We start from the raw sequence: 19394 nt of genomic DNA, 5'->3' as shown, positions 1-19394 counted from the left end.
CAAAACTTCTAGAGTTATAAGGTTTTATAAGATTCACCTTTTCGTCTTTGCTCTGTTTACAATATTTTTGACTACTTTAACAATAGATGCAATTACACTGAACTAATTAACCTTACCAAAAATATTTAATAGATAGATCCATTAACAGTTCATTTTAAAAGTACGAGAAGTGGGCAGCAGAGGATGAGATGGTTAGATAGCATCACCAACTTAATGGACATGAATCTGAGCAAACTCCAGGCGACAGTGGAAGACAGAGGAGCCTGGCATGACGCAGTCCGTGAGATCACAGGGTTGAACACAACTGAACAACAAAAGCAACACCACCCTAATAACCACGTGCAGTAATAAGAGCGGCGAACGACATATACTGAATGACAATAACTAAAAACAGCTTTCTAAAAACATACACAGGTCCATATATCTGACGATTCTAATACTTGCTGCTTTAATATGCCTCAATTTGTACATGAATTCAACTCTTCTAAGCTGTGGGTTCACAACAATGACTTTGTGCTGCTTTTATCAGAGAAACTTACATATCAATAAACCCAACAGTAATACTATTTTCATCAAATAGCAGAAAAATTGTTGTTTTGACTTCATCTCAGAGCCTAAAATGTGGATGTTTTCATATTATACTGTTTTGAAAAACTAAATTATGGAAGACCATATCAGGAGCAAACAAGATATTAAATACCTTTTAATACTTCCAACAATAAAAATCCCTTAAGTGGAATCCTAAGGTGGCCTCTCTGATCAATAGAATCATATTACAGTAAACTGGAACCTGTAATTAACTCTGAATGGTTTCCACCTTTTCTTTCAAAAAGACAAAGAAGAAGGCAAACAAGTAGAAAAACTAGTTGCATTAATTTTTATCCTAAAATCTATTACTATGGTAGGTTTCTCGCTCAGCAAATCTGTAAATTGCCCACAGGTTAACACCTCCTGCACCAGAAAATTAGCACTGATGTTCAGAGTGATCTATTTGAAATCCTATAAAACCTCAAAGAAATATATTAAAAAGTATACATAACTCTTGGGCCCAATGAGATCTTGACTGAATTTTGACTCTACTGTTTTATAATGTGCTCTATGACTTGGAGCAAGTTATTTGTATAACTTGCAACAAGTTATCTAAGATTTTCAATGCTTTATCTTTCTTATCTATTAAAATGAGGCAAGACCATCTCAGAGGGGTTTTCTGGAGTGGCGAGTGGGGTCAAATAATATCAATACATACAATATTCTTAGCATAGTATCTTGTACAGAATACCAAAGTATTCAAAAAATGTTCTTGGATTTTATAGTGGTGGTGGCAGTAAGCAGTAACAAAAAAAACTAACAATGGTGAAAACTGAGAAGAGGTTCTACATAAACCTTTACAATAAGACACAGCAAATGACATTATACCCCTGAATTTCAACATAACTCAATCTTTTCTACATGAAATCTGCAATATATCAAGGATCAAATATATTTTCATATATATTTTATGTGAAGAATAAATGCTCTTTATAAATGTGCACGTCCTAAAAAATATTAGAAAGATACATGAGCAAAAGGTAGACAACTAGAATATTTGAAAGTCTTTAAAAAATTATATGCCCTTTTTCATGAAGAACATTTTGTCCTCTGAGTTAAGATACAAACAAAAAAAGTGAGCCAGAAAATAAGGTAAACTCTTCTTTGCATTCCAGCTCAAGATGATTACAAGATTATAAAATTTTCACTTCACCTTCCAATAAATCATAATCTACTAGGAATAAATATTCAACCTTGTTCTTAAACATTTTCCAGATGGCTTTGGATAACTATACTCTTAATCAATATTATTGGGCATAAACTAATGAGTCAAGAAAATGAAATAAACTGCATGACCTTTGGAGTAAAAATTAGAATAGTTTCAGAATTTGCGCTTTTCAGCAGGCAAGCATTTAATCTCTGTTTCTATTTCTCTGTTCAGAGGATAAAGCATTCTACTTTGTAGAATCAGTTGCTAATATTCATCAACATTTTAATTATATAGTAGTGACAAGTGAAAAACAGCTTCTGTTATTACAGAAGTCCATTTTGCTAAAATACTGACAAAATTTTTATTTAAAAAATATATTCCATGCACACATTTAAAAGAGAAATATTTAAAATTTCAGAGGTAAAGGGTAAACTAAAAACCATTTCGTCACCCTGGGTTCCCATGCTGAGAAAATCAAAGTAGACTCCAAAGGACTACCAACCACCCAAAATTGATGGTAAAATTTTATGTACAGGTATATTTTTATGGAAAGAAGGTCCAACCACAGCTTAAAATAGATTTTCAAAGAGATTTGTAATCCAAACTTCTGTAAACATAAATGTCTGAAGAAGGTTTTTCCCCTAAGGTTAAACTCCATAGCAATCTGTACATTCATCATCATACTGTACTGCGCTGTATCATAACTACATCGCAATTTCTGTATCCCTACTGACAAATAAATTGCAGAAATAGAGCAGGAAGCAACTCTGCTATGTTCATGGCTATAGTCCCAGTATTCTGCCAGGTGTCTCTCATGTAACAGATGATCAATTACCATTTCTAAAATAAATGAATCAATCATTCACTTGCATAATTAAATTTGGGCCAATTTTTTTAAAGTGCTTTCTAAATAAATATTCCAATTACATACTCTTAGTAAGAACTTATAATTCAATTAAAATAATTTTATATTTAAGATAAAGTGAAAGTCGCTCAGTCGTGTCTGACTCTGACACCATGGACTTTAGCCTGCCAGGCACCTCTGTCCATGGAATTCTCCAGGTCAGAATACTGGAGTGGGTAGCCGTTCCCTTCTCCAGGGGGTCTTCCCAACCCAGGGATCGAACCCAGGTCTCCCACATTGCAGGCAGATTCTTTACCGTCTGAGACATCAGGGAAGCCCAAGAATACTGGAGTAGGTAGCCTATCCCTCCCAGGAATCAAACCATGGTCTCCTGCACTGCAGGCGGATTCTTTACCAGCTAAGCCACCAAGAAAGCCCATATTGAAGATTTCATTCAGTTAAGCAGGCCTGCAAAGTCCTTGTTGAAGTTCTACCTGCTGGAAAACCCTTCTAAATCTTTTACTACGGAGTGACTACAGAGAGGTTTAATGGAAGATGTGCTCTGTAACATAATACATTCTGAAGTTTTTCAGAATTTATTAAGAAATTTTGATGTCTTACAACTGGTCTGATCTGATCATTTGACATGATCACACATAAAATAACTAAAACCCTAATTTTAAAGGTATTTTCAAAATAGAGCCTCAAAAGACATTTGGTCTCTTCCATCATCATGTGAAATTTTTTGCAATGTGATAGACTGCAAAAGAGAAATGAATTTCAATAATTATCAAATTCAAAACTTATTCAATAGCTTTTAAAATGAAGTGGTATTCCTTTCTCTACTTTCGCTACTTTGACATAAAGCCGTTTCAACATTTTCAAAATGTTATCAAAGTTGTGACTGGCCCTTTATCAATTTTATCTACTAGAGAATTTAATTTTACTTCTTTATCCAAATATCTCTTTCAGAATTTTCCACAGTTTATTGTGATCTACACAGTCGAAGGTTTTGGCAGAGTCAATAAACCAGAAATAGATGTTTTTCTGGAACTCTCTTGCTTTTTCAATGATCCAGCGGATGTTGGTAATTTGATCTCTGGTTCCTCTGCTTTTTCTAAAACCAGCTTGAACATCTGGAAGTTCACGGTTCATGTATTGCTGAAGCCTGGCTTGGAGAATTTTGAGCATTACTTTACCAGAGTGTGAGATGAGTACAATTGTGTGGTAGTTTGAGCATTCTTTGGGATTGGAATGAAAACTGACCTTTTCCAGTCCTGTGGCCACTGTTGAGTTTTCCAAATGTGCTGACATATTGAGTGCAGCACTTTCACAGCATCATCTTTCAGGATTTGAAATAGCTCAACTGGAATTCCATCACCTCCACTAGCTTTGTCCATAGTGATGCTTCCTAAGGCCCACTTGACTTCACATTCCAGGATGTCTGGCTCTAGGTAAGTGATCACACCATCGTGATTATCTGGGTCATGAAGATCTTTTTTGTACAGCTCTGTGTATTCTTGCCACCTCTTCTTAATATCTTCTGCTTCTGTTAGGTCCACACCATTTCTGTCCTCTGTCCTTTATTGAGCCCATCTTTGCATGAAATGTTTCCTTGGTATCTCTAATTTTCTTGAAGAGATCCCTAGTCTTTCCCATTCTACTGCTTTCCTCTATTTCTTTGCATTGATCACTGAGGAAGGCTTGCCTGTCTCTCCTTGCTATTCTTTGGAACTCTGCATTCAAATGGGTATATCTTTCCTTTTCTCCTTTGCTTTTCGCTTCTCTTCTTTTCACAGCTATTTGCAAGGCCTCCTCAGACAGTCATTTTGCTTTTTTGCATTTCTTTTTCTTGGGGATGGTCTTGATCCCCGTCTCCTGTACAATGTCACGAACCTCCGTCCATAGTTCATCAGACCACCTGACCTGCCTCTTGAGAAACCTGTATGCAGGTCAGGAAGCAACAGTTAGAACTGGACATGGAACAACTGTTTCCAAATAGGAAAAGGAGTACATCAAAGCTGTTTATTGTCACCCTGCTTATTTAACTTATATGCAGAGTACATCATAAGAAATGCTGGGCTGGAGGAAGCACAAGCTGGAATCAAGATTGCTGGGAGAAATATCAATAACCTCAGATATGCAGAAGACACCACCCTTATAGCAGAAAGTGAAGAAGAACTAAAGAGCCTCTTGATGAAAGTGAAAGAGGAGAGTGAAAAAGTTGGCTTAAAGCTCAACATTCAGGAAACAAAGATCATGGCATCTGGTCCCATCACTTCATGGCAAATAGATGGTGAAACAGTGGAAACAGTGTCTGACTTTATGTTTGGGGGCTCCAAAATCACTGCAGATGGTGACTGCAGCCATGAAATTAAAAGACACTTACTCTTTGGAAGGAAAGTCATGACCAACTTAAAAAGCATATTAAAAAGCAGAGACATTACTTTGCCAACAAAGGTCTGTCTAGTCAAGGCTATGGTTTTTCCAGTAGTCATGTATGGATGTGAGAATTGGACTATAAAGAAAGCTGAGCATCGAAGAATCGATGCTTTTGAACTGTGGTGTTGGAGAAGACTCTTGAGAGTCCCTTGGACTCCAAGGAGAGCCAACCAGTGCATCCTAAAGGAGATCAGTCCTGGGTGTTCTTTGGAAGGACAGATGTTGAAGCTCAAACTCCAATATTTTGGCCACCTGATGCGAACAGCTGACTCACTGGAAAAGACCCTGATGCTGGGAAAGATTGAAGGTGGGAGGAGAAGGGGACGACAGAGGATGAGATGGTTGGATGGCATCACCGACTCAATGGATGTGAGTTTGGGTAAACTCTGGGAGTTGGTGATAGACAGGGAGGCCTGGTGTGCTGTGGTTCATGGGGTCGCAAGGAGTCGGACACAACTGAGCAAATAAACTGAACTGATTTAAATATCTCTGTAAATATTGGTCCTTATGATTTTTTTTTTATTTTAGTAAGACTAAAATTTCAGAATGATAATATTAAACAGGTCAATCTAGAAGAAAAAATACCCACGTAACTCTAAATACATTCATACTTTTTCAGTTTTCATTACACACTAAAATTTATCCTTTGAAAATTTAACATTATTTCTAATGGCTTACTTAATGGACATACCGGAAGCTATGAATGCCCTGAAGTTCCTGCTGTAGAACCTCTTGTGTTGTTGCTATTAAGTCCAATGCTCCAACAAATTCAGAAGTAGATAACAACACCTGTACTGTAGGCTGAGTCTGGTGTACAGTGGCCATTAATTTCAGTTTATTATATACTTTAACACAATTATTTCTGGTAAGTGCCAGTCTTAAAATGTGTAGTGATCCTTCACACATTACTTTATCAATCTGTGCAATTTTATCTCGAAGCATTTTTACAGCCTGGGAAGTTTTCTTGAGGTAGTCCTGCAATTCATGTTGAGAGGTCATTGCATGAAAAAATGCTTCTGAACGTAGAGAGATCTGGTGAGCAATGTTTACTTCCACAATATCCAGATAATGGCTCAGCTTAAGAGGAAAGAAAAAAAAAATCACAGAATTATAAGTATACCTTAACTATCCAAATGTTTTCTGAAAATGATACAATATTTCCACATGTATTTTAAATCCCATTTTGTGAACCATTAGATTATATGATGCTTGATACTAGGCACACAAAATAGAAAGGCGATGAAAGGTAGAGCCCAAAGATTAATAAATGTAAGACAAAATCATAGAAGGTGATTTACCTTCTTCCTCTGCTCCTGCCATTACTGCCCTCTAAACACCAACTACTTTCTAGAAAGTAAAAGTACCCCACAGTCACCTCAGAGTATAACCTAGTTTCAGAAGTTCCAAGATCTGAGAGAGAGAAGATTGATTTCCTTTACCTCTACACATCATCACTATCACCAATATCAAGTCATTTATCTGACTGAAAGATAGTTATAGGTTATCATTTATTGACTGCTTCCTTCTATGCATCAGGCACTGGTATTTTATATATATATATACATATATATATATATAATTTACTAATTTAACAGTCTTAGAATACAGGTTTTATTATTATTTTCTTTTACAGATGAAGATACTAAGGCTCAGAAACATTAAATTACTTGAATAAAGTCACATAATTAGTAAGCAGAAAAACTGAAATTTAAGCTCAAGTTTGTCTAACTCAAAAACTGAAGTTCTTTCTACTGCACCATGCTGCCTCAAAACACTACAGAATTCATGAAAGACTGGCGATCAAGTCACCAATTGTAGAATGTACCAGAATTCATTTGGATCTTTTTTTTTCAGGGCTGTTTATTTTACATTTCAGCAATTATTCTTTTATCAATTTGTAAAATCCAGGTTATTTCCAATGTGCTTTCCTCTTAAATGATTGATAGATGCCTAAAACAATTAATTCATATATATTTTATTGGTAACACGATCAAAATTAATTCCTAGAGTAACATATATTAAAAATGCTTTCTAATTTCAAATATGGACTCCTAAAACTTGAGTTGTCTTTTCTTCCTTCAAAACTGCATATGTCTTTTTTTGGCTACATTATCTTTCTATTTCTCTCCCACTTTTTTACTTTTAGAGTCTTCAACCCATAGCTTAAACTTTAAGAATTGTCTCTGAACATCTCAGAAGAATTCACAGTTAAAGGGTTAATGGGTTTTCTACATTTAGGACTCATAAAATTAGGAGATTATTTGGTCACCAAGCTTGTTTCCTTAAAACTATGCAGGATGATGCATATCTCCAATAAGACTCCTTCAACAGTCTATTCATAAATAGGTTACAAACAAGACATTCCTTTATAGTTTAAATCTCTTGATTTATACTCTCTTGCTGTTGTTCTTTTTATCTTCAATGACTGCTCATTTATTTACCTAAAAAGCAATTAGGGATGAAAGTACTTAGGTACATCACAAGCTAAAGTAACTCAATTTTCAGGAAACAGAGAACAAGGAACTCCTTTAGGACAGTGCTACTCGGGATGCAGTTCATACGCTGCTGCCAGTTTGCGAACCGTTCAGAGGTCCATGACGAAATAAGGAACTTTGCTAGAATTTTTCATAGAAAGACTTCCTTAATGAAGGAAGCAGTGCAATGATTTACATTCTAAACCAAACTCGTTAATCTCATTGCAGAACACAACTTTGGATAGCAGAACTACAATAAGATATAAATTTCTCTAATCCTTGCTAGCATCCCCTCTTTAAAGCTAGCAAGATAAAAGAAGTATCATCAATCATATAGTGAGTCTGAATCCTGTCTTGGAATCCTGTTTTCCATTCCTTTTCTAAGAATAGAGCAGAGTGAGAAGGAAACAAAATGTAAAAGTAACAAAGCTGATTTTGCAACTTACCAAACAAAAAAAAAAAATTCCATTAGTCACTCTAACATTTAGCATGAGAAAAGTGTTTCATTTGAGTTTCAAAGATTTTTGCAATTTATCAATATTCCATTGATATATTCTTTTCAAAGACATAATATTTTCATAATTCATTTCCTATTAAAATTCTATAAAAGGAACAATTTTTTAAAGTATTCATAAAAGTATTTGTATAGATTGATGAAATTTTTATTGGCTTCTGTTGTTTTTCTCTTTTAAGGTATACAAGGAGATATACTTGGAATGTAAAAAAGCAGTCTGGGAGTGAGCCTATGTCCATAAATCTATCCTTCTCCTAAGATTTATGAATTTATTTTTACTCAAGGAAAACCATTTCATAGATGAAAATGTTGCCCAAAAAAAAAGGGGGGGGGGGACTCATTTTCAACTATGAGGAAGGCATACTCATAATTCTTTCCTCACATTTCTTCTCCTCTCCCTTTCTTCAGTTGAAGAGGACTAGACCCAACTTATTGAATAGCTCACATGAGACAAGCTTTCAGACTGCCAAGAGCTGTCATTAGACTACAACAGAATGCTTCATCTCAGTTTAGGAACCACAGTCAGTTTCAGGAATGTTCTAAATTGAGTGCTAGGAAAGAACAGAGATCAAAGGTCTTTACTTCCTATTCCAGTTTTAAGAGTCTTGATATGTGAGTTCTGTTTAAAGTTTTACATTTTAAATGACTTTCAGGTGTTGACTTCTCAAATATAGACCATTATAAAATTTTGAAAAACTGCAGACATGCAAAAGGCTAGGCTTTGCAAAGCTAAATGAACACTGTAATTTTTAACTATGATATTTTTGCTTCAAAATAATCATTACTATGTGTAAAGGAGGAAAAATAGTTTCTTAGGAAAAGCTCATTTTCTGTGATTTAAGTCATAAAGAATACAAAATTAGCCAATATATTGTTTGGAATAAATGTAAAACAATTGCATTATCTACTACATCCTTTCATCTGAATTTCTGTCAACTGCTGATTCAGATAAGAAGCACTCAAACAATGAGCTTTTCCTTTTCAACAGCACAACTGGTATACTGCATTGAAACAAAATACTGTTTACTTTATCAGTTAAGATTTAAAGGGTTCAGATTTTCAGTAACAATAAAGATGAAATTAAAGGAATTAGTGCCTACTAAGTAACTAATATGAAAACACACAAACATTGGGTTGGCCAAAATATTCATTCAGGTTTTTCTGTATGATATTACAAAAAATCTGAATGAATTTTTTGGCCAACCCAATTGTATCATTTAATTAAAATAGTTTTCTACATGGAAAAAATAAAAATTACCTTTTCTTGTAGCAACTTTGAGGAAGCTGCATCACGATTTCCTTTTCCACCAGCAGTATTAAAATGAGACCATGGTAAAACTGAATTAAAAGTTAAGGAATCGTCCAAGGCAAAATCTGGTTTCATAAAAATCTAATAAAAAAATGCATTTCCCTCAATTAGATAAACATTTTCTTTACATCTAATATCCCCTTCACTAAAATAATTAACTTGAATCTCAGACATATACAGAAAAAAGCAGTAATAACAAGCTATGTATACAAAAATCTATCTCTGGATTACAGCAAATGGCTACTTACTGATATCCTTCCCTAATCTATGCTCTATACTACTGTCAGATTTACCATTAAAAGGCAACTGTAACTATTATAATCAAATTCTCTTTTTAAATTTCTCAGTGAATTCCCATGACTGACAGACCACACTCTCTTAGAAAGGTATAAAGAGCTTTATTTACCTCATACTTTACAAAATTTACTTAACCCCATCTCTGAACACAAGGGGCTTCCCTTGTGGCTCAGCTGGTAAAGAATCCACCTGCAATGCGGGAGACCTGGGTTTGATCTCTGGGTTGGGAAGATCCCCTGGAGAAGGGAAAGGCTACCCACTCCAGTATTCTGGCCTAGAGAATTCTATGGACTATACAGTCCATGGGGCCGCAAAGAGTCAGACATGACTCAGTGACTTTTACTTTCACTTTTCTAAACACAAGTATACCATGTATACTTATTTATCTCATACTTCATAAATATTACTTAATATCTACATCTCTCCCCAGAGACGATATGTTTCTGTAAGACTGGATTTACAGATTATTAATCTTTGTATTCCAGCACACAGAATAAGGCTTGAAACATGTTTTAATCAATTAATTTCTTAATTAATTTCTGTATTTTACTATATTTACTGATTCATATGACCCATATCCAAAATTAGTATGAATATGATTGGGAAAAGATTGAAGGCAGGAAGAGAAGGAGAAAACAGAGGATGATATGGTTGGATGGCATCACCAACTCAATGGACATGAGTTTGAGCAAGCTCCAGGAGTTGGTGATGGACAGGGAAGCCTCGCGTGCTGCAGCCCATGGGGCTGCAAAGAGTCGGACACAACTGAGCAACTGAACTGAACTGACTGATGATTAGGAAATTTCCCTAGGAACTCATGTTCCTCCCTAGGAACTAGGGACATGAGTATACTTTCTAATCCCTCTAGTATAACTAAAAGGATTGATTAATTCAATACATGTTTATGATTATGATTTATTCTTATGCTAGGCACTAAGGTGGAAACAAAGCTAGATTATTACAGAGATCCTAATTTCAAGGATCTTTTTGCCACAGAGATGTGATAAAACATATACATAAATATTTTATAAGGAAAAGAGTGACAAATGTCTTAAAAGGGACAGTAGGGATCTAGATAAAATGCTATTAGAGTTTGGCAAAGGGTCTAATGATCTTCATTTGGGAGAAATGTATTCATACAAGTTGCCATTTAAGCAAGAAACTATACAAGATTAGATACGGAGAGGTAAAAGTCTTTCAGGCTAAAGGAACAGTGCAAATAAAGCATGGAGCCAGCAAAAAAGTTTGAAGTAAAAAATGTGTAAAAAATAAAAAATAAAGAATGTCTAAGATTAGCAGGCAAAAGTTAAGAGTATGACTATGAAGGAAACAAATAATTAAGGGCCTTAAATGACAAGAGTTTGAATTTTGTTTTGTAGAAATCAAAGAACTTTAAACATGACTGCCCTTTCCTGTTTCTTTCATCTTTCTGTCTCTTCTCACCCTAAAAAGCAATTATCATAGACCTTTGAGAATCTGATGAATGCAATGGACTCTTTCCCCAGAAAACAAAAACACATTCATCTATTACACGCCTCTACACAAATTTTCATACAAAGAAATATCTCTAATAATTTGGTGGGGTAATAAGATCAATGGGGGCTTCCCAGGTGGCTTAGTGGTAAAGAATCGGCCTGCCAATGAAGGAGATGCAGGAGATGTGGGTTCAGTCTCTGGGCTGGAAGATCCCCTGGAGGAGGAAATGGCAACCCGCTCCAGTATTCTTGCCTGAAAAATCCCACAGAGGAGCCTGGCAGACTACAGTCCATGGGATTGCAAAGAGTTAGATACAACTGAGTAACTGAGGATGCATTAAGATCAAATATTTTTTTTTTAATGAAGAGATTTAAACGTATTTGTAGGTTTTGGTGATAAAGAAGATACTGATAATGGAAAAGAGAGCGAATCAAGTGATGCAACAAAGTCCCAGAAAAATCAAAGTGGTCAAAGTGTCAGAAAACAGCCCAATGAGGGTTTCTTTCAAGACAAAATTAAAGATCAAATATTAAAAAGCTGTATTCTCATTTTTCAAGCTTTGTTACCTTAGGTACTTGCTCCAGATCTGTCCTGGATTTATCTATTTTTAAAAAGAAAAGGAAAAATATGATTTTTTAAAACTTGTTTTCACTTTATTTCCATAAAATATATTTTGACAGATTCAACACTATACTAGGTCACAACTAAATAACCACTTAAGTTTCTTTCTTCAATAAATAAACACTTCCTTATGTCTAGCAGTAGGCAAAGTGCTGAATAAGACATGTTTCAAATAATTTTTATCAATTGTATAGTAGCAATAAAACAACTAAATATATTTCAAATCTTTTTAAAATGGACACAGAAAGCTTGGTACTATCTTATAGAAATACTCTTTTTATTGTTCAAAATATTCACCATCCCATCCAGAATTTCTTTGATCAAAGTTTTTTTTAATACCATATTAGTTTTCTTCTTAGACATCTTAATTTGTATCATCTACAAGCTTCTTGAAAATGAACCTCCTTTGTCTCACCAATCAGATCTCAAGATAAGGCGCCCTCCTTTCCAAACTAAGCTTTCTGTACTTGGACTCCATCCCCTTCTGCCTCTTCTCTGAGCTCACTTCATCAACTACCCTGCCTCTCCATACTTTTAACCTTTAGAAGCCCTTTCCTCTTGGTATACAAACATGCTCAGTTCTCTTCCATCAAAAAAAAAAAAAAAAAAGATGACGATGAAAAGATAAAACCCTGGGCCTAGAGTAGACTAAGGCAAAGGAGAATCTCAGGTGCAAAATTTCAGGAAGCACTCACTCTCGGGATTATGGAAACATCTCTCTTGCCTCATCTAATCCTGGCCTTGCAAAAACATCCTCCTACCACAACTACTTGTAGAAACAAACTAGAGGGATTCTGTTCCCTCTAGTCAAAACTTTACATCTCAGATCTTCAAGACACATTCACACTGGCAGTCTCCACTTCTTACTTTTATACTTGCTCCTTAGCACACAGTATTGACGTTTCTGTAACCACTACTCCAGTCTACATGTTCTCCCTAAGATCTCCCAAATTGCCAAATCCATAGAGACATCTCAGTGTGCCAACCTGCTCTATCCCTGAAGTATTCTGACACTGTGGACTAATCATTCACATTTCTTTGAAATTCTAGCTATCTTTTATTTCTAAGGTGGAACTCTCTCTTGGCTGACTCTCCTACTCTCTGACTACTACTTTTTAGTCTCCAAGTACCTCATTTTCTACTGCCATTTAAATGTGACAGCTTTCTAGTGTTCTATCATTAGTTCTTTTCTCCTTACTACTCACATCTTCCTAGGTGATCCCACCTAGGCCCTTGGATTCAACTACCATTCTATTGGCCAGCATGTGGTCTATGATAACATCTATCATACTTGCTACCTCCAGCCTAGATTTCTTTGCTGAGTTTTGGGTTATATACCAGACTTCTCCTTCCTTGCAAAACTTCAATTAAACCACCCTCCATCTCCTCCAGAATTCCTCCTCTTCCAGTATTACCTCTCTCACCAAACTGTACCTCTCACCTAGCCAGCTGTCCAAGTAAAAAATCTGGGAATCATCCTTTAACCATCTTGCTCCATTACTAACGAACAACTGACAACCAAAACTTGTGTCTCCATTTCTGAGGCATATCTTAAAGATCTGATTTCCTCTCCATCTTCATTATAACTGCTATTAGGGACACATGATTCCTCAGTTGTATTATGGCAATAGCCTTCAACTGTATTCTTGCCTCCAGTTTTATCATCGCCTATAAATTTACTATCCACATGTATTTTTAGGTAACAAGCAAAGTACAAAGCATCTGAATATTAAATAAGTATTTGTTGAACTGAAGGATAACACTACCATCAGATCCATGGTTTTTCTTTTTAACAAAAGATTTACAAAAGATTATGTTTTACAAAAGATTATGATTGTAGGCTACACAAGTTTTGCTAGAAATAAAAATTAAGATATTACAGTTAACAAGGTCCCCAAATTAAGATTCTGTGCTACAAACAGCACATATTCTTACCATGAGTATGTAAGAGAGTTCTGTCAAAGGTATCTTTAGGGGGACAAATATTCTTGCATCTCTCATGAATCTTCTCTCTCTATTAAAAAGACAAATGTTATCAATGCTATGTGGCAATATAAGTATTCAAAGCATTAAAATATTTAACAACAGAATATCAGAATATACCAAATAAGTTCTAAAATTTTCTAATATGAAATCACTAGCCTCTTAAATACAAGTAACAAGTATGCTTAATAAACCAAATATCACTTAGATAAATGAATGTCTATATACTTACCCATTTTATACAGTTATAGCAAAATCTCCATAAACTTGGAATGAAGTGGGAAAGTCAATTAAAAAAACCCTTATTTTTATAACAGAAATCAATGAAGAAAACAACTTTCGGGGGACTTCCCTGGTGGCCCAATGGTTAAGAATCTGCCTTCTAATGCAGGGAACATGGGTTCAATCCCTGTGGAGGAACTAAGATCCCATATGCCTTGGAGCACCTAAGCCTGTGAGCTGCAACTACTGAAACCCCCACACTCTGGCACCCACCCACAACTAAAGAGAAGCTCAAGCCTGCGTGCCTCCCTGAAGTGTCCACGTACTGCAAAGGAAGATCCCGAATGCCTCAACAAAGACCCAACACAGCCATAGACAGCTATCTGAAAGGAGTTTGCTTGAAACCCATTGGATAAACTTGGAAGAGGCAAGAGGCAACTGGGATGCCTCCAGGGAATGGAGATAATGGGAGCAGACATTTTGGGAGCATGCCGTACTGCAATGACACCAGTGCTGGTAAGCACCATTTTGGAATCCTCCCTCTAGTCTATTAGCACTGGGAACGCAGCCCTGAGCCCACCCCAGGTTGAGCAGACAGCCACACGGGGACTCAGCGCCACCCCTCCAGTAGGCCCGTAGCCACTGCCTGAGTCACAACCCCACAGGGGCCATGTGAAGAAGACACACAAATGGTCAACAGACACATGAAAAGATGTTCACATCAGTAATCATCAGGGAAAAGCAAATTAAAACCACAGTGAGATACCACCTCACACCTGTCAGAATAAATCAAACAAGAAACGTTTCTTTCACTTTTGACCTATTACTTCAAGATTAGATATTACCTGAGAGATTTCCTGTTGATATACTGTAAAATGTTCCTTGCTGATCTGTGGGAGGTAGAATGAAGGTATGACTTCAGTGTCCACAAAGTCCAATCCCCATGTTTTTGTGAAGAAGTCAGATTCTCTTTTTGCTAATCTAGGATCATTTAATGCTGCTGGGAGATTTACTTTGGAATGATATATAGTCCATCTATGTTGATCTGTAACTAGAGATGGGGCAACACATAAACTATTTGAATCACCTGCAAAAAGTAAACAAGAGAACTTTGTAAAGTAAGTTTTATGTTTGAAAGTACATTCTAGAAAAACAGATGTTTAGGTTATACAAAGCAACTAAACTCTCCCTTCTATAGCAATTGTCTTAACTGTCAGCTTTCAATATCAACTGCCAAAGGGGACGAAAAAAATGTACAAGATAACAGATATACAAAATTTGAGGGTTATAATTGAACAGTGGGGTGAAGAAAGTCTTTCATTATCTCTTTCTTTAATGTACAATTAAGGAAATTTTTTTTTCAAAATAAAAACATTTTTCAACATCAAAACTCTTCTACCTTCTATTGTATATCTTCTATTCTTTATTACTCCAGATTTTTTCATGGGTAGGCATATTTCTCTTTTGTTTTATGGCAGACCTGGTTCCAATATCCTTTTTTTCAGCTTATAATTAAACAACTGAAATGCTGCTGTAACATTAACCATAGAGGAAAGAAAAACATGCAGTTGGTTCTCGTTACTCGGTATGTTCTATAAAGTCACTAGAACACATAATAAGCAAATAATGAACCTTTGTCCCCATGGGATATACAAGGTTCAGTTCAGTTCAGTTCAGTCACTCAGTTGTGTCCGACTCCTTGTGACCCCGTGGACTGCAGCATGCCAGGTCTCCCTGTCCATCACCAACTCCCAGAGTCTACTCAAACTCATGTCCATTGAGTCAGTGATGCCATCCAACCATCTCATCCTCTGTCGTCCCCTTCTCCTCTCTCCTTCAATCTTTCCCAGCATCAGGGTCTTTTCCAATGAGTCAGCTCTTCGCATCAGGTGGCCAAAGTATTGGAGTTTCAGCTTCAACGTCAGTCCTTCCAATGAATGTTCAGGACTGATCTCCTTTAGGATGCACTGGTTGGATCTCCTTGTAGTCCAAGGGACTCTCAAGAGTCTTCTCCAACACCACAGTTCAAAAGCATCAATTCTTCAGCGCTCAGCTTTCTTTATAGTCCAACTCTCACATCCATTCATGACTACTCGAAAAACCACAGCCTTGACTAAATGGACCTCTGTCTCTGCTTTTTAATATGCTGTCTAGGTTGTCTAGGTTCGTCATAACTTTTCTTTCAAGGAGTAAGCGTCTTTTAATTTCATGGCTGCAATCACCATCTGCAGTGATTTTTGGAGCCCCCCAAAATAAAGTCTGTCATTGTTTCCACTGTTTCCCCATCTATTTGCCATGAAGTGATGGGACCAGAGGCCAGGATCTTTGTTTTCTGAATGTTGAGCTTTAAGCCAACTTTTTCACTTGCCTCTTTCACTTTCATCCAGAGGCTCTTTAGTTCTTCTTCACTTCTAAATAGGGTTATGCATAATACTGGGTTATGCTCCTACAAATCTCTGGAACTTTCATCATCCAATCAACATATAATCTTATTTTGTGTGTGTTTCTGTTTAAAGACACCTTATTTAATATATATTGTTCAGTCTTTAACACTGTACTCATGGTTACTTATACCTGAATAAATCTTACACAACATATTTCCCTCATGTAGCCCTCCTGTGCGTAGAATCACTAGAAAGCACTTCAGTGCTATGTTTGGAAACCATTTTGAATAGCAAAATCATGAGCAAGAATACAAAAAAGTGTGGCACTAAACAGACCACAAAAGGGACATGTGTTTACAGCTTAAAGGCTGAAAGAAGGCAGAGTGCTGCTTTGTTCAATTTCAGGTGGGAACGTGTACATCAGGCAATTCAAATTTTTCACTCCTTTGTGCACATCTGCAAATGACCACGAAAGTGCCACAAATAGTGATTTGAGGGTTACAACTAAGATTTAGGAATTAGGTAAATTTGCAAATGTAGACTCTGCAAATAATGAGGACTAACTGTACTACGTTTAACTGAAGAGCTTTCAATCTGTACCCTCGTCTTCAATTTTTTTTTTCAATTTCTCTAAGTGACTTCTTTTATGGAAACATATAAAAAGAACTATATTCCAATTTCCCAATCAATTTATTTCCAAGTTATATGTCATCCTAGTTTTCACATTTACTCTTTTAAGTATATGGAATCTAACTATTCATTTAAAGATAAAACAAATTCTCAATAAAATTCCTTAAAAAAAAGAAAAGCATTACCTGTGGGTTCCTTGGGACACACATCTGGCAGTGACTGCACAGGTCGAACGTGTTTTGTCGGGTCTACCTCTTTTTTAAAGAAAACATCACTGCTGCTTCCTTGAGGCACTGGTGAAGAACTGTGGCTTGAAGCCATTGCATAAAATCACCACTCAACTGAAAATGAGCAACAAACAATAATCAAGACACAATACAAATCATAATTCACCTAAAAGTATTATGCATGTCATAAATTTTCTTTCAAAACAGACTATTTAAAATCCATCAAGGTGTAAGCACATAATTTGAATACTATTAATTGTGGGAGTCATTCATTATATTTAGTTTGCTAGGAAAGTTATTGGTCCTTGTTTAAAAAATATTCTCCTCAAAGTGCAATATCCTTAGCCTTTTATCCAAAGTGAAACTAGATACCAAAACTGTAACCAATATATATTAAAATTAAAAACAGTCCATTCAGTCAACAAGTATATAATTCAGCATTACAGCAAAATGGGTAAATGCATGGAGTTTTGAAATCTGACTGAACTCATATTCCAGCTTCACTTACCAGCAATATAACCTTGAGGAAATTTACTTAACCTTTGTATGCTTTACTTCATCTGTAAAAATGGAGATGAAAAGCATTCATCTCATAAACATTTTGTAAGAATTAAAGGACCAGATGTATGTAAAGCATTTAAAACAATGCCTACCTCAAAGTTAGTGTTCACAAATGTCAGTAATCATTATGATTACAATTACTATGTGACAGTCACTATATTAAATGTTTATAAAAGAAGTATCATTCTTCAAGGTACTCACAATTATTTTAGGTAATCAAAATAATCAAATCCTTAAACAAAACACAAGTTAATCTATGTCTACACTTTTTAAAAAGTACAGAAAGAATTTGTGGGGAAGACAACATAATAAAGGCTACAACGTCAGGTAGGACTTTACAAATGAAGCGATACATAACCTGGATAATGAAGAATATGTATTATTTTATTATCGGACAGTAGAAACTGTTACATTGCTGATCATATGAACCAAACACTAGGCATTTGATAAATATTTTTAATGAAGGAATAAATAAATGAAAATAATCAGAAGCCTTTATTTGAAAAGGCACTTAAGAGATCACCTTGTCTAAGTTTCCCAGTACTAGAGATAAGTATAGCAAGGCCCAGAAGGACTAGGTAGTTTATAAAAATACATGTGGTTTAACAAGTTTTTTGCAAAGTCAATTCAGGAAATGAAGTGAATAGAAAAACAAGAGTAAGATATAAAAAGCAGCGATATAAGGGTAAGACTGGTGACAAAAAAAGTTATCCACTCTAACTCCTCTGTAGTTTCATAGTAAGTTTAAAATTACATATCCCAGACATCCCAGGATACCTGTTTCAGTCCTGCTAACACAAGGAAACACATTCAATTATGCTATTTCCTGAGACTAGTAGAAACAAGCTGCTAAGAAAAGAACAGAGATAAATAATTTCCTCAAAGTTCCTGAACAGAAAGCAAAAACAGCGTGAACAAAGGTTGAGAGACATGAAATAATCATAAGACTGTATGGAAACTGACTTGGCTAGAGACAAATGTTTGCTGACAAAAATGCTACCAAAAGTACTGACAAGTAAACCATATTTACACACACACACAAAGACAATATGGCCAGACTACAGGAGCCATTAGAAGTTTAGGGGGAAAAGAGTATGATGATGAAAATATCTGGGAAAATTAATCAGGGTCTTGATTTGAAAGGCACCACTGGCCCATTGCATTTATACCGTTTTGCAAGGAGATCCAACCAGTCAATCCTAAAGGAAATCAGTCCTGAATATTCATTGGAAGGACTGATGCTGAAGCTGAAACTCCAATACTTTGGCTACCTAATGCAAAGAACTGACTCATTGGAAAAGACCCTGATGCTGGGAAAGATTGAAGGCAGGAGGAGAAGGGGATGACAGGGGATGAGATGGTTGTATGGCATCACTGAGGCGATGGACATGAGTTTGAGTAGGTTCCAGGAATTGGTGATGGACAGGGAAGCCTGGTGCGCTGCAGTCCATGGGGTCGCAAAGAGTTGGATACGACCGAGCGACTGAACTGAACTGAACATTAGGTATACAGTTCTGTTCAGTTGAGTCGCTCAGTCGTGTCTGACTCTTTGCGACCCCATGAATCGCAGCACGCCAGGCCTCCCTATCCATCACCAACTCCCAGAGCTTACTTGAGTAAGCTGTGATGCCATCCAGCCATCTCATCCTCTGTCATCCCCTTCTCCTCCTGC

General features: G+C 36.1%; 1 protein-coding gene across 3 annotated transcripts in view; it reads right to left on the bottom strand.

Moving 5' to 3' along the window:
- Positions 1–19394, bottom strand: part of LOC133064755 (vacuolar protein sorting-associated protein 54) — a 100818-nt gene that overhangs the window by 56993 nt on the left and 24431 nt on the right. The window contains exons 2-7 of one of the 3 annotated variants that reach the window (XM_061155200.1): positions 17120–17275; positions 14766–15007; positions 13651–13729; positions 11661–11695; positions 9271–9402; positions 5716–6101 (exon numbers count right to left, since the gene is read on the bottom strand). In XM_061155200.1, coding sequence (XP_061011183.1) covers positions 5716–6101; positions 9271–9402; positions 11661–11695; positions 13651–13729; positions 14766–15007; positions 17120–17255 — 1010 coding nt within the window. In that variant the 5' untranslated portion in view covers positions 17256–17275. Of the gene's footprint in view, positions 1–5715; positions 6102–9270; positions 9403–11660; positions 11696–13650; positions 13730–14765; positions 15008–17119; positions 17276–19394 lie in introns of those variants that run through there. The other 2 variants (XM_061155201.1, XM_061155202.1) reach the window with 2 other exon arrangements.

Source organism: Dama dama, chromosome 11 (genome assembly GCF_033118175.1).
Source record: "Dama dama isolate Ldn47 chromosome 11, ASM3311817v1, whole genome shotgun sequence".
Classification (NCBI taxonomy): Eukaryota; Metazoa; Chordata; class Mammalia; order Artiodactyla; family Cervidae; genus Dama; species Dama dama.
This window is presented reverse-complemented; position numbering and strand designations above follow the sequence as displayed.